The sequence below is a fragment of the Pteropus medius genome, unplaced genomic scaffold, assembly GCF_902729225.1.
Source record: "Pteropus medius unplaced genomic scaffold, Ma_sr-lr_union100, whole genome shotgun sequence".
NCBI classification, from domain to species: Eukaryota; Metazoa; Chordata; class Mammalia; order Chiroptera; family Pteropodidae; genus Pteropus; species Pteropus medius.
In genome coordinates this window covers 12,864,263-12,889,159 of record NW_024352785.1, presented here as the reverse complement: position 1 = coordinate 12,889,159, position 24,897 = coordinate 12,864,263, and the positions used below count along the sequence as shown (strand labels likewise).

Sequence of the window (24,897 nt, the reverse complement as noted above, 5' to 3'; positions counted from 1 at the left end):
AACACTTCCGAACCTTTGCACATAGAATTTCCTTTGTCTGACATATCTTTCAATCTCCTCTTAACATGGTTAACTCGTAATTTCAGATCGCAGCTTAGATTTCATTTCTATTAAGAAGTCTTCCTCAACCCCTCAAGTTCAGTTCCAGGTTAGAAACTTTCCTATGTGTTCCTGTACCAAACTTATACTTCTCATATTATAACATATCACACAATGTTTGTCATTGCCTATTTTCTCTTTTCATCATTAGACAGATTCTAAGCTCTGTAAAACTAAAGATAATGTCTTTTTCATGGTTATACTACCAATCCTTAGCAAAATGCCTGGCACAAAATAGGTATTTAATAAATATTTACTGAATAAATAATTACAGACAATTATTTTCTTCCTCTACTTTTCTATAATTAACAAATTTTGAGAACATGTTATTTTATAATTTTGTAAAAATAAATATGAGTACTAAAGGAGAAAAAGGTTAAATTTACCCTAGGAATCAAAACCACAGTTCCATGAAGTTCTATTCTGGGAATTTGGCATAATTATATTTGCATAATGATTATGTACTCATAAGGAATTTACATATACTAATATTTGATGATCACATATTCCCTGTTAGACATTCCAGCTGGTAATACTATCGATTTCACTTTCTAGATGAAATATTGTTTTGCCCTAATATTGTTTTATCATGAGAAAGAAGAGAGTCTACTAAAGAAAGATATCAAGTAGAAATATAATAACAATCAAACTTTTGAACCCAGAAAATATAAGGACCAGCATATCCTGGACTAGAATATGTCCTAATTCATGATGGAAAATAAAATGCTGCTGTTAGGTTTCTTGCATCTAGTGCTTATATTTTCACCACAGGGAGCAGTAAATTAGCCTATGATAGTACCACTGTAGCTAACATATTAGCTATTAAGAGATATAGATACTGACATCAATCTCCTGATGCTTGAAGTCTTGTGTCTCATCAATTGGTGTTTTACAGAAAGATTATAAATATTAGTCAAATCTTGGTTTTCTGCAATTTAAAGAGGTTCGAAACCATAAGTACTTTAATTTTGAAAATTCATACTTATTAGCAAGTAAACTTTAAAACTTAAAAAAAATGCACAGAAGCTACTAAAGAAAAATAATTCATGATAAACATAACTTGAGGCTAAGGAGTTACAAGAAATTAAGAAAACTATTTTCCACAACTTCCTATTCACATTGCTTTTCAGTCATAATTCTTTCTGAATCTTGCATCTCTCTCTTTGTATTTAAAATCCCTAAAGGATTATACATTTTTACTTCCCTTATCATATTGGTTTTCAAACTGACCCATTAGGATGGCTGCATACAAAATATACAAGGAGCTTCCTAGCCTCCACCATTGCCACCACCATACCATGAACACATGATGTACGCATGCACACAAAATCTCCAGGGTTGGGATCCCGAATCCATATTTTATTAAAAATAAAAAGTAATATAATATAATGTAATAAAAGATGACTTTAACATGCAGCTAGGTAAGAAAATTATCTAAAACCAAATACTGTGCGTTACACATGGCAGGTATGCAGCAGATATTTGATTAATGTAGTCACCACACGCTGTGCACTGCCTCAGCTAAAAAGAGCTGTGTGAAAACATATGCTGTAATAGTAACACTGAAATAAAGCTATTCAGCCTTAAGCAATAAGAATCTCATAAATTTTTTAATAAAATAAGAAGATTGAGGAAAAAAATTAAAGTAGGATTTCAGCTACTTACTGACCTCTACATTAAAAAATATAAACTGATATTTTTGTATTTTACCACCTTATATGGCCAGTATATAATTAGACAATATTCTAACATCAGAGTATCAAAACATAACAAATTCATCAAATTATAATGAAAAAAATTTTTTTAAGTTTTACTGAACAAGATATTATTCAGAAAAATAAAATTGATTATTAATGCGGACTTAGTTTTATTTACTCTAATAGAAAATAGAAAAAAGTTAACTACACAAATGTTTGCTTTATGAAAATCGGCATCCATATGAACACCTGAGAAAGAGAAACCATGTTAACAGGAATCATAATTGATAACACACGATCACTAAGTTTAGAACACACACACACACACACACACACACACACACACACACAGAAATGCTCCTTTTCATACATTCAGTAAATTATTAGTATTTTGAAGTAATTTATTAAATAAGACTATTAAAGGACACAGTTTAAGATAACCAAAACAGGTACTAGATAATATCAACCTACTCTAATGGCTGACAAGCACATAAAGAACTTCTGGTATAGTTTATTTAGGTCACTGTATGTCAATTTAACACACTGACATGACACAGTTTGGAAGATTCGCCAGAAAATAAAATTATGGTGTGATTATGGAATCAGTGTATCAAGAACTCACCTGTTCTAGGAAATGGTTTATATAACTCCAAGTATTGCTCTCCATGAAGAATCTATATTAGGGTAAGCAAAGTTTTATTAGTACACACTTTTTCCTTTGTTCTGCCTTTGGATATAGCTTATTGCAAGTAACATTTCACCGTCCACATGTTCACATCACTACTTTTCCCAAATTATCTGTCTCAGTTTGGCTCTGATTTCTTAATCATATGAATCGGAAATGATCAGTCCCCCAACCTAAAGACTGTCAGCTCTTCTGGAAAAAAGAAGATATCTTGTATTTGTGGTCTTTCTTGACATTCATAAATCCTTGTTGCCTGATAATTATGGATTATTTGCCAAGAGAAACACTAAACAAGACTGTATTTTTAGTGCTTATCACTGTGCCTGGAACATAGTGGGCATCCAATAAATATCTATTGAAGAAAAATGAACAAAGTGGCAAGTACTAGTAATTTCAGGTCACACATACCGAATACAAACAACTCAACCAAAACAGAAATATAAACCTTACAACCATGTTCAAAGCAAAAGCACTATCAATGTCAACATTTCTTTAGCATAAAATCTTGAAAATTACCTACTAAGACTGTATACTAAGAATACTGTGTAACTGCATAGCCACTTAACCTCAGTGTTCCAAAGCAAGAATATACAAATATAGTAGGAAAACAATAAGGCAGGAAAAACAAAATCCGACCCACATATTCACATGACCACACTTTACTGTCATGGGATGTCTTCATTAACAGTCTTTCTCAGAACCCAGAAGTTAAAAAAAAAGGGGGGCAAGGGGCCTGGCAGTGCTGAGAGGACAAATGAAGGACTGCCTCACTGCACTGTATGGCCTAGAAACTCAAGGTTGGGAAGACTGAGATTCAAATTCCATGATGGCTATCATTCCTGGCCACAGATTTTGAACACTATCTATGATTTCCCACTCCTTACAAATCTGAGTGACAACTTTGACATATTTGCTTTATTTGAACTTACTATATACAAACAGAATTATATGCAGCAAATACATGGGAGAATGAGTAAAACAGTAAACTGCCTTGCACATATTTCTCGCCTCCCTCCCAACTTCATGAAATACTCTAATAAAATAAGTTCTCGTAAGTTCCGAGCAGCAATGGGCTAATGGAACCTGTAGTAAATGGGTTATCCAATCGAAGTTGTAGAAATCGACTCATAGCTCTATGATTCAACAATTATTACTGGGCTCATAACTTGAACCTTACTCAAGAAATAAAACATACCCCACCTCAAAAACTTTCTCACAGTTGTTCATGTCTTCCTTCTTGAAACAATTTATTCATCTCGCTTCTCAAATACTAAATTCTCCTGATGTACCTCATCCCTCATACCTCACCAGCCATTGCTTCTCAGTCTTTCTTGAAATTTCTACACAACTCTTCAACCACTAAACAATGCAGGGTCCATAAACTCAAGATTTTCTCTACTTACACCCACACATTAGGTGATTTCATCTAGGTTCATGTCTTTATGTATCACTTAAATCCTATGAACCCAATTAGACCTCATTCCCAAACTCTAGACACATATATTCAACTGCCCACTTTATATCTCTGAATGTGTAATAGGTATCACAAATCTGTCCAAAACCAACTCCTGATCATCTATCCTCACCTTAATGTAACTGTATATATCTATTATACATAGTAATGTCATATGTAACCACCTTACTAATTAAATATGTTGTAATTATAAATAATACGTATCGATATATATGCATATATATCATCCCAGTTGTCCAGACCCAAAACCTTCAACCTTCATCCTACACTTCTTTTTCTTTCTCCTCATATCTAACCTTTTGCTTGAATTACTATAACAGGCTCCCAACTGGTTTCCTTGCTTCCAAGCTTCATTCTCATATAATCTGTTCTCCACACAGAAGGAAAAATGAGCCTGAGAGTGAACAGAGCCAGGTCATATCACTCCTCAGTTCAGAGTGCTATAAATGGCCTCCCTCTTTAACCAGAGTATAAACTGAAATCCTTACAGTGAGTACAAGGCACTCTTCTCCTACCACTGATGCTTTGCTCACTGTGCAGCTATACTGGCCCCCTTGCTGTTTCAAAAACAAAAGCCAAATATGCAACTGCCTCAGGGCCTTTTCACTTGTTCTCCCTGCCTCAGTACTCTTCCCCTGATAATTACCTGGCTTGCTCCTTCACTATTGTCATCAGATAAGGATTATCAAATCCATTTTTATAGATAAGGAACCAAGCTTACAGAGGTTATTTACCCTTGGTCAAATAGCAAGTAATGATAGAGAATTAATAACATTATGCCAGGGTTGTGGGACTGAATATGATTGCCGTTTTCTTCTTTTTGCTTGTCTTTTCAATTAATTCTCTTCTCTTTTATTCTTAAAAAGAAAAAATGAAAAGACATGCTAAATTTTATTCCTGAATCAACCACTATAAACTGTTTTATTAATACACACACAAAAACACACATAGGATGTGATATTCATCAATCATATTTAAAGAAACAGAAAAAAGCAAAATAAAGGTTTCTTATTAGGCATACCTTTGCCATGTTGATTGAAAGCCCAGGAATCTCTGCTAATTCTCCAGAGAATAGATATTTCTGAGCTATAATAACTCCGAAGGTAGGCAAACAGGAGAAGTCAGAACTTCCTTCATAAATAAATTTAAAATCCTTTGGTTCCTTGATTGATGCTCCCACTCCAAGGGCATACAGAATAGTGTCCACTTCCGTGTAAGCAGAAAAAAATGGAGGAAGTTTATGGCCGATAGCTCCACCCTATGAAACAGTGGTTGAAAATAATTTTTCACTTATATTTTGGTCAAATCTTTAAAATTTTAAGTTTTCAAAACTATTAACTGCTTACATATCTAGTTTTGCTTTTGAAAAGATGTGACTAGGAAGTCATTTCAGTGAATTTGATGGAGTATTATCATTGTTTCATTTCCATGTGATTTTTTAAATAGAAACCAATTAGATCATGTATAGAAAGGACTTCATCTACAAAAGTACTTTTTTTATTGCTTGCTTCTTGCTAATCTATAGTATGTCTCATTTTCAACTTTCCTGTTTCTGATGCTGGAAAGCCCTGTTAATTCAGCAACTACTGGCTACTCAAAAAAAAACCAAAAAAACAACAAATTTGTTAAAAAGATAGTGACAGTGAATTGCTCTATAAGATCTAGTGTATTCACTGTAAACAGATGAGGAAAACACTGCTTAATGCTTGTAAATTAGATTGCCTCATAATGGTTTTAGTTAGAATGAGATTTTTACCTGAAGTTCCTTCCCAGGAATGTCCTTTATCTAATTGAATATTGTATTTTTCTATTTATTAATGATATGTCTAGCTAATGTAGGCAGCATATATTAGGTTATAAAAGAATGATGCTCAATTTTCAATCACTTTCATTATAAAGCAAGAGTCGCCAAACAATGGCTGAGGAGCTAAGAATGGGTTTTACATTTTTAAAGAGTGATTAAAAAAAAAAAGGCAAATCAAGAATATGTGACAGAGACAGTATGTGGTCCAGAAAGCCTAAAATATTTACTTTCTGGCCCTTTACCAAAGAAGCTTGCCAACCCTTATTCTAAAGTAAAATCACACTTATAAACTGGTCATATTCTCAGGGTTAAAATTACATTGTTAATTTTATCACTATGTCTGTCCTGAGTCACAAAACACCAAAATCTAATGTGTCGAAAGATTTATTTTTCACTATTTATGCACTACAAGTTTTGTTTTGTTTTGTTTTGCTTTGTTTTAAGGATAAGTGCAGGAGACAGTAAATCACCAAACTTCATCTGAGCTATAACGACAATTCTATTAGAACTTCTGATACAATGGGAGGCTTTTTACTTCTAGCCATGTTGAAATATTTCTAAATCACATTCTATCAATATTTTCCCTTAAAAAGAATGACTCAGAAGAAGCACTAAAATAAATTATCCTTTTCTAAAAAGTTAAAAAAATATGACTAAAGTAGGATTATCAGTGATGCTCAATAAAAAAAGATACTTGTCTAATTATATTGAAGAGGAACTAAAAGTTATATTTAATATTTTAGTCTTATGTTTATTCAAATTCTATAAATATTAGCATATATTTTATGAAAAGTTTTGTGGTCACTTATCTTTCCTATTTAACAACAGATTAATAGCTTGGAAAATAATTTTTTGTATGAAAAAAAAAAAGAAAAAGAGAAAAAAGAAACAGAAAACGTTTCCAGAGAAGGCACAGCCTTAGGCTTTTTCCCCCACTTACAAATTTTGATGTGGTTGTTGATGATGCCGCATGACTGGTATGATTTGTTGAAACTCCTCCATCTGAATCCATTTTACTTAGAGTTTCGATTATAAAGCCAAGTGAGTCTAAAAAACAAAATTAAATAAATAAATAAACACTTTTGTCCAAGATGTGACTAAGAAAAGTTACAACGTGCTAGATAAACTGATGTTATTCCTATAACATTCAGCAAGCCAGCTGCAGACTCTTCGCTGGCACTCATAAATTGAATGCACGATCTCAGGCTATTTATAGGAAAGACTTTATGTGAAAGTCTTTAAAAAACAGACCAGACAACTGGGTGTTTTCAATGGAAAACAAGGCATTGTCCAACATACTCTTCCCAGGTTATGATTCTAAAGAGGCTCTGAGCTTCGCAATGTCTTGAGCAATTTTACAACTCAGGAAAGTGAGATCTTCGTCCATAGACAAACAATTTCTGTCTGGTGGAGGGATAATTAATTTCCCTTCTCTCCCCACACCTCCTCTCCCCCACATCCCCATGGGTCTCTGTACAAGTAATAGCTCTGAAGATAGTACTAAAAATTCTTCCAGAGAAAACCATCACTATGACCAGTGACTCAAGATAAGTTTCTAAAACTGCTATTCTCAGGTCTGTAAGGTTAATAAAGGAGACTCATGGAGCAGCCACATATGCCATACGATTCCAAAGGTTCTGAGACCTTTCTACCAAACCTTAGAGATATGGCCTCCTTCTAAACTCAGACAAAACTATAACCAAACTACAGAATATGAGATGACCAGGCATATATGCCCATCCTGGTGACAATAGTGGAGAAGCTTCTTGCCTATTAGTCATTCTCTTACCGCTCCATTCACACTGCTGCCCAAAGAGGAGGCTATTAACTGAAAGTCACCTTGGTACAGGCTAAGAGTACTACACTCAAAGATAGAAAACCTTAGTTAACTAAGCTTGGGCCAGTTATTTAGTTTTTCAGAGATTTATTAGTTCATTTGTAAAATGAGAACACTGGATGGGATAGGTGCTCTGGAAAGTCTCAATTCTATTAAAAAATGTGAGTTTTTTCTAACTGTACTTCAAATAGTAGATATAGATTGTCATTTACGATCACATTTAATTAGCTTTTTCTTTATATGTCTAATATCTTTAAGGCAATAGAACTTAGACATTAAAGGAAAGTTTTTATTTCTTCCTTTTCCTTTCATTCATTTTCATCAATAGGTTGACTGTTATTCATAGACTAAATTTATCTCAAATATCAAAATGCTATCACCATTAATGACATAACAATCATGTTATCTATCATCTGATTGAGAAAAAGCATAATGAAATTTCAGTGAGTGTACCAACAGGCAGAAAAGTGTCATTAAAGAGACCAAAACAAAACAAAAAAAGTCATTTTTCAGATACATTCCTCTATCAAACATTAAATAAAAAATTACTGAGGGAAGAATGATTTTTCTGCAAAATAACCCTAACTCATGATCTTTCCCAGAAAGGTCTTTTAAATTTCATATACCATATGCATATGAGTTACAGTAGAAAAAAATAATATGACTTATATTGGTTATTGATTCCTATAGCATATCATAGGATTAAATAATTCAAAGTAAAAAGCATTTACTAAATCCTTTCTATGAGTTCTATGCTACGCTAGCATCAAATACATACAAGATACAGTCTCTCCCTCCAAAAAAACTTACTATGCAGTTAAGAAACCACATACTTATGAAACAAAAGCAGTGGAAAGCAGTCATGATTAGATACTTAAGTGTTAAGAGTTCGAGTAAGAGATCATTGTAGCCCAGAATATCTGGGGAGGTTTTGTTGACTATCCAGGGCTTGAGTTTTTCTAAAGAAGATGAGTAAGAGGAAGGGGGCATTTCAGAAAGACAGAGAAACAGTAGCAAAGACAAAGTGCTAAAACACCAAAATCTATTCACTAGACAGAAAATAGCTAAGCCTAAATAAAATAGGCTTAAATAAACTTTTAGTAAAATAAAGGAAAATCATTTCAGATAAGGAACATGTGGTTACATAATGGAAGACTTTGAAACCAACCATCGAATAGGGCAAATGGACGACTACCTCATACCATCACCCCAACCACATGTACACAAAAAAAATAGGATTAAAAAAAAAAAAAAAAAACTGTATGGTAGGCAGTATTAGGAAATTGAAACATATATATATATATATTTAATTTCCCTTCTCTCCCCAAATTTAAGATATATATATATCTTAAACATAAGATATATATCTTAAACATAAGATATATATCTTAAACATAAGATATATATCTTAAATATAAGATATATATCTTAAATATAAGATATATATATAAAATATATATATAAATATAAGATATATAAGATATATAAGATATATATATATATCTTATATTTAAGATATATATCTATATCTTGTTTAAGATATATATCTTAAGTTTAAGATATATATCTTATATTTAAGATATATATCTAAAATTTAAGATATATATATATCTTAAATTTGAAGGGTTCTAATATGTATTAGAGCAGAAAATGTACTCTAGATGATTCAAGTGTCTAAATTACCACAGTTAAAACACAAGGCAATTCCATAAAATAGATTGCTCTGGTTCCCCAAACAAGACCGAACTGACTTGGGACTCTTTACCTTGAATTCTCTGAGGCTTGCTGGCATTTTCAAAGTCACAAATCTTTTTCCAGTTATCCTTCACCACCTCAGGAGACACTGGCTGATTCCTCTGTCTTACAATGGCTCCAAGGGTCCGCTCCCAGCGTACTGGTTATAGAAACAAAACTATACTGAGCACATAGTTTAAGTGGGAGACAGAAAGTAAAATTCATAAGAGCTGCTTAAGTTTTTTTAACCGAAAAAAAGGAAATTCAGAAAATGGCTTTTAACTTCTAAAGAGTTTTACTACATCCCTTAAAATGAGTTTTTCCTAATACAACAAACTCTTTAGGATAATATCAACTTAAAAATATATATATTTGAAACTGAAGGGAAAAATTTTTGACTATGCCAGATACTAACTGAAAGTAGAATGAAATGCTGAATCAGAAAGAGTTACATTATATATTATCATGCCAAAAAAACTGACTTCATGACCGCAGATCACTTGAGGAATATACTTCAAGATAACAGAATAGAGCTTGGTTGGAATAAACTGAAGAATAGTGGTGATAACGGGTCAAAAATTCCAGGTAACCAAATTAGTATATCAAATAGTCCTAAAGAACTCTCCCTTGTCCTTCCTTTGCTCCTCTTCATTTTCCATAGAAAGTCAACTAAAATGTGCAGAAATCATTATCACTGCACAAGTTCCACAAGAATTAACATTGTTTTCCTTTTTAAAATCTTGAGAAATAAATAACCACTAGTAACCTTAAACATAATGATCAGACTTTAATGTTTATTAAGTTGAAGATATATCTTGGAGAATGACAGAAACGCCTACTTCTACAACTTTCCTATTGAGTCCCAGCTATAGCTTTTATTGAAACAATTGATCTTCCTTTCTTAAAGTGATATCATAAGACCCTTAAAAATGCTTGAGTAATATATTACTTTAATAACTGGAGAAAACAGATGAAATTACTGATACTCTACAATATGTTACAACGATGCCTTCCAGTAATGGCAATCTTTTAAATAATTCAATTAGTTTTGATACCAATAGCCAACTGAAAACATGAATTAGAATACTGGAATTTTCACAATTTTTAAAAAATGCTTTAAAGCAATTATCCAATTTTGGAGGTCACACAGTTAGGGCTGGAGTAGGAGAGGGTTGAAGCCAAATGAATTTACTATCGGGCTGAAGGGGAATAATTTCCACAGATCAGTTGCAATTTCTGTCCCAGAAAAATGTCCAATGTGATTCTTCACTGTCTCTTCTTGATGTCTCATGCTCCAAGATATAAAAGAATTAAATGAGAGAACTAGAGAATTTGCCTGCTGTGTTCTTCCCATATTTTTAAAAACAGCCCTCCCTCCCACTCACTTCTCTGTGGAAACAGTAAGAACAAGCATGTGTGATGCCAAAGACATGGGAAGACAAACATGAATCTAAATACAGACTGTGCTGACTTAAGGAATAGTCAGTTCTGAATAAGATAGAGCAAGTCCTGAATAAGGACTGCTAACAGAAAGAAAATTATACAGATTCTTGAAAATGCCATAGGCCTCCAGGAAAACATCCATGTTTTAGAATACTTGTTGGTATAATGTTTTTATTTGAATATGCGTGTACTAGATCCAATAGTTAGACAAATGACAAGATCATTCCCCAGCTCTAATTGGATATGCAGGTTTAAAGATATGGAAATAATGTATGGCAAACCAAAAACCAAAAGAGACTTACATTTTCCAATCCATCCTCCCGCAACCTACCAAAAAGAGAGGAAAAAATTTATACCATCTAATGTGAAATCACTAACAGATGTTTTTAAATTAAAAAAAACAGGCAATCTTAGTAAGAATAATAGAAGGCTAGATGACAATGTAAGAAAATAACACAACTCTACAAAAGTCCATTGGCCCCCAAGACTGCACAGTTCATGTTATCAGAGTAGAACTATAAAACAGCACAATGTAGTAGAAAAGCATGATTCTGATGTCGGAAACCAAAGTTTGATATGAAGTATTCTACTGACTAGCTGTGTGACTCTGGTCAAATTATTTGACTTCTCTAAATCCAAGTTTTCTCTTATGTAAAATAAGGATAATAACATACTATTCATGATGTAACCATGAAAGTTAAACAATAAAAATAGTTTAAATGCCTAGCACATCACAGGCTCAAAATACATGTCCTTCTAAAAAGACCTAGTGAATAAAAAAATTAAAAGAAAAATAAAACCAGAATTTGACTTAATAAGCTAAATGTAGTCATTTTAATGAAACATCTACATAAAGATAAAGCAAACGATCAAATATGTTAACTACCACATAGAAAGGTAAATTTTTTTTCTAGAGATCATTCAAAGATATCCTCAGAAGAAAATGTCTGATGTAGTTTGTCATATCTTCAAAGACCACCAGAACAGCGTGCCAGAACTTATACAAGAATTCCACGTACATATGACAGAAGAAAATTAGCAGACAGCACACATCTTAGTGGCTATAGGCTCAAGGCTATGGCTTTTTAATCACCATTTGCCTTTATGTTAAAATGCCCACACCTGTTATAAAAGACCAATCAGCCTTGATGCTGTCACAATAGATAAATCAGCAGTGGTTTTGATAACAGGCAAGAGAGATATCGTCTACCATATTTTAGGAGTGAAGCTGCAAGGTCCTCTCAGGTACAAGAAACAACAGCTTCAGCTGAGCCAAAAATATCTATATTTGCCACTCTAGTTATATAGCAGAAGTTTGCAAACAAGATAGTAATTTACTTTCAAGGTTTAACTCAGGAGATTACACATATATCTCTTACTATATTTTATCAATCATGCATATCAAATGTTCCTCACTAAAAATGTTCGCAATATAGTAAAAAAAAAAACATATAAAACTTCATTTACACATGATCCTAATTATTTACCTTTGAGTGTGTGTATAAAATATGTATCTAAAAAAAGCCTATTCATGGAAAATGCACATCTAATAAAAGACTGGAAGAGAATACATAAAAATATTAATATTAGTTATCTCTAAATAATGGTAATGTGGGTGATTTTTATTTTCTTCTATATACTTTCCTATATATTTAAAGTTTTCTATGAAAAGTACATATTTTGGTTGACAGAACTAATAATAAATATAATTATGTAAGATAAAAAGCTTTTTTAAAAAATTCCCTAACGAGTAAAAGACAGGCCAAATTTTGAGCTTCAGATGGCATATAAAATTAAATTTTCCTCTTCTGTAAATTTGAGTTGTAAAGTTATTTCCACTTATAAATTTCTACAATTTACACTCAATGGCTTTGATTAAGAATGTAGAGGCACATATCTCTGCTTATACATGTGCAGATTGTTTTTTATTTGCTTATCAGCTTTTTATTCAATAAATCAGGCTAATATATCATTCATTTCAAACGGAACCAGGTTATTTTGCTACCAAGAAATGTTTAAGGATATCACAGCATTCTTCATAGAACAGGTTAATTATTACCACAGATAATCAAATAAGGGAGGAGGTTTTAATTATAATAGTTTGTGCTACAAAAAAAGAGATCTAACTCAAACGAGGAGTCAAAAATGTACAAACTGGCATACAGAGATCTAAAAGGACTTTGACTGTAGTAAAAATTGGGTCTCACATGATGGTGGGATTATGTGTGATTTTTGTATTTACAATAAACATTTCAAGTTTTGCAACAAGGAAAAATATAATTTATTTTTAAAGTTAAGATAAATAATAAGTTGTGTTTATTGATCTATCATACCCAGACTAAATTCTTGCTATACTGCTATAACATTTTAAATTGAGGAGTGACTGCTATGTACTAGGTCCAATGCTAAGAGTTTAAAAATATGATTTCTAGTTGTCATAACAAAAGCCCAAGAAAACTAAAACTCAGGAAGATTAATCTGCACAAAATTCCAGCAAGCTAGCAAATACCAGAACGAGAATTCAAAATCTGGCCTGGCTGACTCTCAACCCTAAGCTCATCCTTCTACTTCACCAGTGAGCTTCTCAAACCAAATGATACTTTCTATATTTGACTAAACACATCAAACCAGCCACAATTTTCATTTCGTAAGAATATTAGAAACGAAGAACTAAATAAAAACAGAATTTATGAAGCTGCTGCTACTTTCTCAAAGAAGAACATTAGTCAACACTTGTTCCTTAATTATAACATAACCATGATATTTTAAAAATATGAAGTGATGTCAACTGATGCAGAGTTTTACAAATGTGAGCAACTGGAAAATACTAATTTTTAAATCACCTTTTATATTTAATTACACAAATATTACTTTGGGAGAAAGTGGGAAATTATAGAATACCTCAAACAAGCCACCATTTTCATCACAACTCTCATGGCAAAGCCAAAGAACCAGAGGTGCCACATAATCCGGCTTCAGAGCTTTCAGAATATCTGAAATAAATACCCAAAAAAGTTTTTTTTAAACAAGTATACTTATTTAATCAATTATTTTACTTTCTGAAAATATCTTAGAAAATTATAGATAATTCAGAAATATTTTTTAAAAATAAGAACAAAAATAAATATACATGATTAATTAGTCTAACATCCAAGGCTTTTCAAAGAATTATTTTCATCACAATGGAGACATTCCTAAAGCTTTTTCAAGCTTCTAACATTGAATACATCAGACATACCTTTCCAAGATAGGTAAGATACTAGTCAGGAGAAGATAAGTTACAGCTGCCTAGGCAAAGACTGGTGAGCAAAGCTATACAAAACATGAGGAACTCAGGTACCATTCATTTCCAAAATTATTTTGTACTCCCAGCTATTTCACCAAAAGCTACAAAAACAAAAAACAAACAAACAAAGCCTTGATAATTGTAATGGCAGTAAGATAATGATGTGAAATGGACCCTGCAACCATTAACGATGAGTAACAAAGCGTAAAAAATATTTTCTCATTGCATCTTTTCTGTGAGAAACTTAATAGAGCAGAAAGGTACTACATAAGGAGTAAGAAGACCTGGATTTTACTGCTAGCGCTACCACGCAGGCAACTTAGGACACTGTGAGCACATCACTTCGTTCTCCTGGATCTGTATCTTCATCACTAAGATGGTAAGTAAAATGCTTCCCCTGCCTACTCTGTCAAGTTGTTCCATGGCTCAAATGAAATTGAATTTGTTAATATACTTTATAATCTTTAAAGAATCAAATAATTGCAAATTTAGTTGTAAAATGACAAAACTTAATTTGTATTAATATGCAAAAGTAACGAAGATGACTTTTACAGTCTCTGTAAATTAAAGAGCAGCTCCAAAAACTTTTCACTTTAAAGCCTCTAAAAACTCTTAGATATGCAAAAAATCTAATGGTACACTGTTCCCCACTCTCTATTATAAGCATGAGGAGAAAACTAAAGGGATATTCCAACCATTTCAAATTATATGATAAAACAAATTCTTAATCTATATACTATTCATCTGAATACATAACATTCCGTGAATTTCCTTTATATATCAATTGCAAAATGGAATGTTAAAGGATATTTATATAGAGATTCAGATGAGTTGACTAACTTTATAGTACTGAATGCAACAATAAATACATCGAAGAAATCCAACTCAACATCTATTAGGTGAGAAAAAAGAAGAAAAGAACAAAGTCACATAGGAAAAATACTTCTACTTCCATCTTATTTCATATATTGTCACTTATAGTTAAGCAACACTTTACAGCATCCAGCTTGGTTTCTCCTGAATTTCACCTCATGCGCCTTTCTCCTTTGCTTAGTTTAATCAGTATCTTTTCACTGTAAAAGACCATTACCATAAGTGTAACAGCTTTGTCTGAGTTCAGTGAATTCTCCTAGAGCATCATAAAGCCTGAGGGTCATCTTGAAGACCCCCAACACAAGCAGAGATCAGTGAGAACTCTGTAACCACTGGTTGGATGTTAAACTGGCTTAACCCATTTGAAACTAATTTAGAATTATCTCAAGTTTAGCATTTGTATATTCTATAACTCAGCAATTTTACTTCTAAGTATGCACTCTAGAAAATTCTGTTCAAAAAAAGCAAATAAACTGGACACAAACCCAAATGTCCATTTATGAATTAGATAAATTCACATAACAAGTAAAAATGAGTGAACTACAGCTATACATAACATAAATTAATTTTACATATATAGCATAAAGTGGAAAAAGCAAAAAGCAATCACCCCCAAAAAAGCAGTATATTTCATGAGGATCAAAAACATGTAAACCAAAAATAAAGGGTTTAGCCATGTATTTATTATTTTTTGAAGAAAGTTTAAGGAAATGAAAACCAATTACTTTATTTAAGTGATTACATCTTGAGGGAAACAAGAGGTTTGTGATGAAAAGAAAGATAAATACAAGTCACTGGTAATGCCCCAGTTTTAGGGCTGCATGACAGCTAGTCTTCAGGATGGCCCAAGTGATCTCCATCTCCTCTTATTTACCCCTTTTTGCAGTCTCTTCCTACAACGTACTACAGTTGGTCTTTGCAAACAACAGAATAGGGCAGAAGTGACAGTATGTCACTTCTGAAATTAAAAGATAATGCAACTTCTGTCTTGGTGGCTGTTTCTCTCTTTCAAATTATTAGCTCTGAGGGAAGCCAGCTGTCATATCAAGAGTAGTCCTATGGAGAAGCCCACACGGTGAGACACTGAGGCCTCTAGACAATAGTTAGGAAGGAATGGAGGCCTCCTGCCAACTTTCACGTTCATTTTATGAGCTTGGAAGTGGATACTCCAACCCAGACAAGCTTTCAAATAACTGGAATCCCAGCAAACATCTTCATTAGAGATCCAGAATCAGAACTTCCGAGCTAAGCCATTGAAAATTCCAGACCCTGCAAACTGTGAGAGATAGTAAATGTCTGTTGTTTTAAACCACTAAGTTTTAGAGTAATTTCTATGGCAGTAAATAACTAATACTTAGGAAGTTAGTTCATGGAGATCCAGTCTAGAATTATGTTTCATTTCTTATAAGAAACATGTAAATTACATACATTATTTTCCATTTATCAAATATATTTCAAAGAGGAAAAGGAAACTGCAAATGTCTCCACACATTCATAATATCTGGCTTTTTTCCTTTGATAGCTTGTAAGTGGATATTTCAAAGGAAGAGAAGAAAAACTCGGGGGAAAAATAAGTTTTCAGCTTTTTCTTAGCTATAAAATATAAAAACTAAAAAAGGTGTCCAAGATGACGTCATAGAAAGACCTTGAACTCACCTCCTCCCACTAACACACTGAATATACACCTACAAATAGGGCTGACTGAACAGCTTCTACATAACAAATGATGGAAAGGTCACACAGACAAGGGTAGGAAATACAGAGACATCGTAACAATGAGAACCCCATCCCCAACACGGTGACTTGCAGTAGGGGTATCAATGAGGAGCCCATGTACAGACTCACCCGCGTTGGGGCCCAGCAAAAAAAATAGCTGTTTAAAGGGCACCTAGCTATATGTGAATGACATCCATTTACAAACCCAAGAGTATCTGCCAAACGGGTGCGGAACTGCTGGAACTCTCCCCAGGATCAGAGGTAGGTACCAAGAAGCATCATTTTTTATGTTATCCCTCCAACACCAACAGGGTAGGCAGGAGCAAAGTCCAGGCACTTCAGCTGGCCAGCCAAGGCCTTCCAGTGCACCCCAAGATCCTGGTCCACACCAGCTCCAGTAATCCTCCAAAGAAGGCCCCAGTGCAGTGTCCTGAGACCCCACCCCCACCAACTATACCTGATTCAGCCATCCTGCCAGGATAGAAGTGGCAAGTCATGTCCCCGGACACTCCCATCCCACACCTCCTCCATGTCTAGCCATCCTGCCAAGGCAGCACCGGCGCAATACTCCCCAGCTCTAGCTGTTCTACCAAGGCGACCCCAATGCAGCATACTCTGGGACCCCAGGCCCACACTCACTTCAGCTCCAGCCATCTTACCAAAGTGACCCCAGCAAAACATGTCCAAGGACACCTGGACCGACACCTGCTCCAGCTCCAGCTATCCCACTAGGACATTCTCAGCACAGAGCACTCCGAGACACACCCCAACCCATGCCCACTCCAGCTTCAGCCATCCCACCAAGATAAATCCAACGCAGCGCATCCTGGGACTCCCAACAGCCAGCTCCAGTTCCAGCCGGCCTTCAAAAACAACCTGGCATACAGAGATCACTCCAATACAAGGCCACTCTTCAAGACCAGAGAGGTAGCTGTTTCACCCAATACACAGACACAAACCCAGAAAGTCAAAATGAGGAGATAGAGAAATACATTCCAAATAAAAGAACAAAACAAAACCCTAAACAAAAACGCTGATGAAATGAAGATATGCAATTTACCTGATAAAGAGTTCAAAGTAATGGTCATAAAGATGCTCCCTGAATGTAGAAGAATGGAAAACACAGTGAGAACGTCAACAAAGAGAAAATATTAAGAAAGAACCAACCAGAGCTGAAGAATACAACTGAAATTAAAAAAAAAAAAAAAAAAATAGAGGGAGTCAGCAGCAGATTAATTGACAGAAGAATGCATCAACAATCTGAAAAGGCAGAATAGTATAAATCACCCAATCGGAACAGCAAAAAAAAAAAAAAAAAAATTTAATGAGGATAATTTAAGGGACCTCTAGGACAGTATCAAGTTTACTAACACTCACATTATAGAGGTCCTAGAAGGAGACAGAAGAAAAAAGGAGTGAATAACTTATTCGAAGAAATAATGACTGAAAACTTCCTTAACCTGGGGAAGGAAACAGACATCCAGGTTCGAAAAGCATAGAGAGTCCGAAGCAACATGAACCTAAGGAGATGTATGCCAAGACATATTATTATAAAATGGCAAAATTTAAAAATAAAAAGAGAATCTTAAAAGTAACAAGAGAAAAACAATTTGTCACATACAAGAGAAACTCCATAAGACCATGAGCTAATTTTGCAGTAGAAACTTTGCAGGCTAGAAGAGAGTGGAAGAGTAAAAATATAGTGCTTGGAATGTGTTTAAACTTAAGTGACCATCATCTTAAAATATACTGCTATGCATATAGGTAGATATATATGAACCTCATGGTAAACACAAACCTACAATAGATATACAAAAAATAAAGAGAAAGAACTCAAACATAACACTAAAGAAAACCATCAAACCATAAGGGAAAAGACCAAAGAAAGAAGAAAGGGAACACAGAATGACAAAACAACCAAAAACAACTTTTAAAATGACAATAAGTATATACCTATCAATAACTATTTATAAAGAGACTAAATTATCCGATCTGAAGACATATGGTGGCTGAATGGATTTAAAAAAAAAAAAAGAAGACCCATCCATATGCTGCCTATAAAAGACTCACTTTTAATAGAAAGACACATAGAGACTGGAAATGAAGGGATGGAAAAAGATATTCTACGCAAATGGAAACAAAAAGAAAGTTGGGATAGCAATACTCATAACAGACAAAACAGACTTTAAAACAAAGACTGTAATATAAGACAAAATAAGGGCATTACATGATGCTATAGAGGTCGATCCTTGAGGATATAGGTTTTATAAACATAAATGCATCCAACACAGGAGCAACTACCTATATAAAGCAAATACAGGCATAAAGGGAGAAACTGACAGTAATAATAGAAAGGGAGACTTAATAGATATATACAAAATATTTCATCCCAATATTGCAGCATACACAATCTTTTCAAGTGCACATGGAACATTCTCTAGGATAGATCACGTTTGGCCACAAAATAAGTCTTGATAAATTCAAGAACACTGAAATCATATCAAGCATTATTTCTGACTACAAAATTATAAAACTAGAAATCAATTACAAGAAGAAACTGGGAAAAAACATAAACATGGAGACTATAAAACGTGCTATTAAACAACCAACAGGTCAACAGTCTATTAATTTTAAAAAATAATTATTATAGAACAGCAAGAATGCTGTTATCTCATTCTGTAAAACAAAAAGTTAAGTAGGTATATATGTATGTCTACCTATACAGAGAAAAAAATGAAAGTTTATCTTAGCATGGTAGAATTACGGGTTATTTTTTTACTTTTCCCTTGTACTTTTCGAAATTTTCTCCAATGAACACAAATTATACATAGTTTTTTTAAATGGAAAGAAAAATAATTTCTTAACTATTCAGAAAATTAAATACTTTTGCAAAGCTCACTTGACACAGATTTGTGGGTAACAGCCCTGAAAAATCTAAGCTACTTACCTTCAGAGAATAAACTCTGGGTCAACCTTGATCCAGCCGTTGGAGCAATAGTGTTACAATGAATGTTGTTTTTCGCGCCTTCAATTGCAAGACTATTTGCAAGGCCCAGAAGACCTAGTTTTGCAGCACTATAATTTGCCTGGCCAAAGTTGCCATATAGTCCTGAAGCTGATGAAGTCATAATGATCCTAAAAAGAAAACCAATCCCTCATCATCTTTTCTATGTTTAGATAATGTTACAACTCTAAGACTTTTTTTTTTCAGTACTATTACACCTGTCAAAAGCAAGTCTGTATACTGTCACTAGTTTCTTAATGTTATGATTCATATATCTAAAATAATAATAATAATAATAAAAGTAATCTTCTAAAATTCAACTACAAGATTTACCTGTTTTAAAATGAATCTCTGGTCAGAACCAAATGAATTCAAGTGTAAGAACATACATTCATTATCTACTGAAAACAACAATATTTATAAACATAAACTGGCAATACATGTTAAAATTTTAGTAAGAAATATTAGATAAAGCCATTCTAATTCTTTAGTCATCACTTTCCCCCTCCTTCCTTTCTGGATAATATTAAATGCCTCACATTAAAATAATGCCATCTCATAATATGACCCAATCTCACTCACTTTACCTAGTAGAAGTAAAATAAATTATATTGTTGCAGAAATGTTGCAGAAAAAAAATCAGACCAGCGAGAAACCAAGTACCACTCAGAAAGTAGAAAACTCAGGTTTATTACGCAGGTGGTCCCAGAAGAGCTAGTGCTCTGAAGATCTGGGCCCGGAGCTCAAGGGCAACCTTGCTTTTATGGGGCTCATCCGTGTAGTTACAGTTGGCCAGGTGGCATGGGCCGATTGGTTAATTTGTCCTCAGGCAGTTTAAGAGAGCAGGAGTTGCTATGGGTTACAGGCAGTCACAAAGAGTTACAAAGCGCAAGAATTTCAGACAGGAATTTATTAGGCAATACATTTGTTATCTAGACAGAACAAGCAAAGGGAGGATGAGTCTTTAGTTAATTTAGAGGTCACCCTGCCTTTCAGCCTATGCGGCAAGCATACCTACAGAAGCAGAATAAAGAGCTGATTACAAGGCTAGCCTTTAGAGTAGAAAATTCCTCTTCAATAGCATTTACTTTTGGAAGCTGCTAGGATCAAGATAAACTAGAAATCTCCAATAAGAAGAGGTATCACAAAAGATTTACTTTTAATAAATATGTGTGAACCTTAACTTAAAAAGAATGATCTTGACATTAGAGTGCATGGAGCCTCTTACTACCTCTACCATATTCTGAGTCACTGACATAGACACAACCATAAGAGTCCTACAATTTCTAAACAATTTGTAAAGACTAATTCATGTCTAACATGTACCAGCTAGCAGGAAACAGCCACTCATCTCTCACAGTTGGTCAATGGATACACGAAATGATATTTTGGTTACAGAGTTAACTACAGCTAAATCCTCAATGTTTGTACTGCTGAAATATCAGAGAACGGCAAGGAAAATTATAATAACAAAAAGCAGGATGTGAAAAGAAATATAAAGCTGTCCAGCTCAGCTAATCTATAACTAAAAGACCAATTTAATGAGAGGATATGTGCCAAAACCATATTTAAAAAGCCTATGCATATATGATGTTTTCCTCAATGTCAAAGCAATTATCATGCATTCCCTGCACCTAAGAACCCACACACAACATCTCTAATATCCCTTGAAAGCCAAATGCAACTCTACCTTCCAAAATTCTGTTTCTTCATGTGATCCCATGCTGCCCGGGTCACTTGGAATGAACCCCGCAAATGAATTCTATGGACTATATCTAAAACAAGAAATTATTGTTATATTTTATCAAAAATTCAGATAGGCATATCTCAGAATCAACATAAGCAATGATTTACTTATAAACATATGTTCATTTTATATCTAACATTCATAATGAACTATTGTCACACTGCTCTCTAAGTAATTACTTTTGCTTTTGTTCCAATTATGAAACCAATCAATAGTTCTACTCATTTTCCTTATAATTTATGATAAAATTATTGAAATACCCGTACATATCTAAATATAAAGCCATCTTTAACTTATGCCTACTTTATATAAAAATTCACTAATACAAATATCGAAGAATTTTACATACATATTTGAGACTCAACACAAACATTAATTAAAGCATAATCATAAACCACACAGTTCATCACGAAATATTTACTAAATGCTCAGTATATTCCTATTTTTCCCAGAGTTTATAAATTGGGGGATGGGAAGTAGAAAATAGGAGAAAGGATAGAGGAGGAAGAGAGGGAGGGAAAGAGGGAAGCCTCTCTGTTTTAGAGATGTCAATCTAATGAATAGACAATTTGAGGAATAATTCAGATAGATAAAAACTTTGAGATTTAATTTTTTAATTCAATTTATTTAATTTTATTTTTTAATTATCAAATTTTTAACCACTTTTACTTATTTATTATTAATCTGGGGCCTCAATAAATGAAAACATTTGCTCTTGTATATATTAAAAGAGTGAAAAAAAGAAAAAAGAAAGAGTAGTTAGGAGTCAAAAGCTTAGGATGAAACCAGAGGAGTAAATACCCCAGCCCCACTAGAGTTCAAAAGAAAGGGGCAACATAAGCCCTTTGCCAACAAATCTTATCTTTCTCAGCTTCTTTTTCACCCCAGTTGTTATAAAAAAAGAGATAACTAAAAGCCCTTCCTGATTAACTCAAGGCACAAAGATATTTTGCTTCTTCCAAAAGAACTTCTGGCAATATCCCCTAGAAGCACACTCTATAAACAATGATATAATTCACCTTAGTTATCATGCTTGCCATTGTGTGAGCCACCATTGTTTTAGTTCTGATGGCCAATGAAGTAAGGGTAAAGGAAAGCAAACAGGAAAAAAAAAAATTCATAACTGTTATTTGTTCATTATCTAAACTCAAACTTTCCAAAACGGCACTAATGGAAAATTTTCCTACTTATTAGAAGGTTTTTCCTACACAGTGCTAAGATCTCCATCATTTTTAGTGCCCCTGGCTCCTTTCCATATTCTGCTCTTGCTCTTGAAATAAGTCTCACATAGCCAGATAAGTATGCTAAAGGCTGTTAGAAAGAGTTAATAATGCTAGAAAATGCTGACAATCTCTCAAGGCAAAAAAAGGGAGAAACAAATTGAAAGTCCTGAAATTCTTTTGAATAACTTCTGCCAACTGATTTAAATTTTTTTAAATTTATCAAATGTTAAAAAAAAATAGGCTATAACCAACTGTTCACCATTTTCGGTTATAAAGCTTATTTATCACTTAGCAGAAGAAAAAGTAGATAAAATCAAGTTTCTTCTTAAATGTATAAATTTATCAAATATTAAAAAGCTAAATGGATAGGTATGTCCAACAGAGATATATATTAAAAACAACTTACCCCAGTCTTCATCACTTATTCTACCAAAGGAACGATCCCTCAGAATTCTAAAAATTGATATTTTATCCGTTACAGAGGGAGTATACACTTAAAAAAAAAAAAAAACTTTGAACGCACATTACTTCACTAAAAATAAAAACAGAAATACTCACCCGGCATTGTTGACCACAACATCTACAATATAAAAAGACCCAAGTCACAAATATGAAAGCAAGCATATTAATTTGCATTTGCTTACAACTCATATTTCTTTCGAAAATTTTTTTTCCCATGGGATAGTATACATATAATTGTTAAAGAGTGTTATCAGAACAAAATTTTATACCTATAGCAAAAAAAAAAAGATCTGATTCACAAAACCACAGCGAGTATCAATCACATCATATCAGTGCTCTACTCTTAAACTTACATATCTATGATTTTTCACTTCTATCTTTTGCTGAAATTCTAGCAACTTTTTTATAGAATTAGCTTTTGCATAATTCTTAGGTTCTTAGGATTCAGTGGTAACCACAGCCATTCCTCATTTAACCTCAAAATTCACTCAGAAAGTTAAAAACTTAAATCTGTTTTTGCCAAAGTCAAAAGCCCAGAAAGGAAACCATTAGCGTTAAAAACTGATATCCTATCTTAACACAGAATTGTATTCTCACTAAGAAAAGAAAAAAAATAATTTCTAAGGTTCAACCACCACCTTGTAGCTATTTTCACCCTATTATTTCACACCTTTGTGCTCCCTAGACCTGTCAGAAAATGAGCAAAAATGTCTCTAATGAGCTCAACCAAACATAACTAGAAAAATAAATATGCTAGACAAAAAAAAAGGGGGGGAAGCACATTTAAATTACAAAATTAATGTTTTTCAGATTATAAATATATTGGGAATATCTGGAATAATGTTTCTCACTAGAATTCAACAACCTTTTAATAAAAATGTGTGGGACTAAACCAGAAAGCTTATCCAGAGAAGAAGGGACTAAACAGTATATTGAAACTCTTCTTAAAAATGAAGATTTTTATTATACAGTTGACTCTTTAACAACACAGGTTTGAACTGCACAAGTCCACTTACAGTTTTATTTTTTCCAATAAAAATGTTGGGACATTTTTTGGAAATGTGCAACACTGTGAAAAAAACTCACATACCATATACCCTAGAAACATTGAAAAATTTAAGAAAAAGTTAGCTATGTTAAGAATGCATAAAATATATGCAGATAATTGTCTATTTTATCATTTATTATCATAAAATATATATAAAGTACAAAACAGTTAAAATTTATCAAGTTATACACACAAATACAGACCATATGTGGCACCATTTAGTTGAGAGAAATGTAAACAAACATAAAGATGCAGTATTAAATCATAACTGCATAAAATTAACTATACTATATACTGTACTACTATAATAATTTCGCAGCCACTTCCTGTTGCTACTGCGTGAGCTCAAGTGTTACAAGTATCCGCTTACAATATCATGTGATGCTTGCTAATTGCTCCGTATGAGACGTTCCTCTCTCCAGTAAATTGTGTATGGCAGTAAAAAGTGATCTCTCACAGTTCTCCCATATTTTTCATTTTTTTAGTGCAACACAGTAAACCTGAATAACACCATGGGACCCATCCGGAGAGCTACTAGTGATGTTGGAAATGCTCCCAAGCAGCAGAGAAAAGTCATGACATAAGAAAAAGTTGAAATGTTTGATAAGCATCATAGATTAAGGGCTGCCAACTACAGTTGCCTACATTCCAAGATAAATGAATCCAGTGTAAGGACCACTGGGAAAAAAAAAAAGAAATCTGTGAAGCCGTCATTGCAGCTAAGCCAGCAGGCACATAAACTTGGCACTTTTTGCAAAACAACCT

General features: G+C 33.4%; 1 protein-coding gene across 3 annotated transcripts in view; it reads right to left on the bottom strand.

The window, feature by feature from the left end:
- HSD17B4 (hydroxysteroid 17-beta dehydrogenase 4) overlaps positions 1-24,897 on the bottom strand; it is a 79,474-nt gene that overhangs the window by 37,690 nt on the left and 16,887 nt on the right. For all 3 annotated transcript variants that reach the window (XM_039848522.1, XM_039848523.1, XM_039848524.1), the window contains 10 exons: positions 23,181-23,202; positions 23,029-23,075; positions 21,343-21,427; positions 19,596-19,783; positions 13,675-13,766; positions 11,076-11,100; positions 9,362-9,490; positions 6,700-6,806; positions 4,977-5,213; positions 2,419-2,470 (listed from right to left, as the gene is read on the bottom strand). In XM_039848522.1, the coding sequence (XP_039704456.1) occupies positions 2,419-2,470; positions 4,977-5,213; positions 6,700-6,806; positions 9,362-9,490; positions 11,076-11,100; positions 13,675-13,766; positions 19,596-19,783; positions 21,343-21,427; positions 23,029-23,075; positions 23,181-23,202 (984 nt within the window). The remainder of the gene's footprint in view (positions 1-2,418; positions 2,471-4,976; positions 5,214-6,699; positions 6,807-9,361; positions 9,491-11,075; positions 11,101-13,674; positions 13,767-19,595; positions 19,784-21,342; positions 21,428-23,028; positions 23,076-23,180; positions 23,203-24,897) is intronic.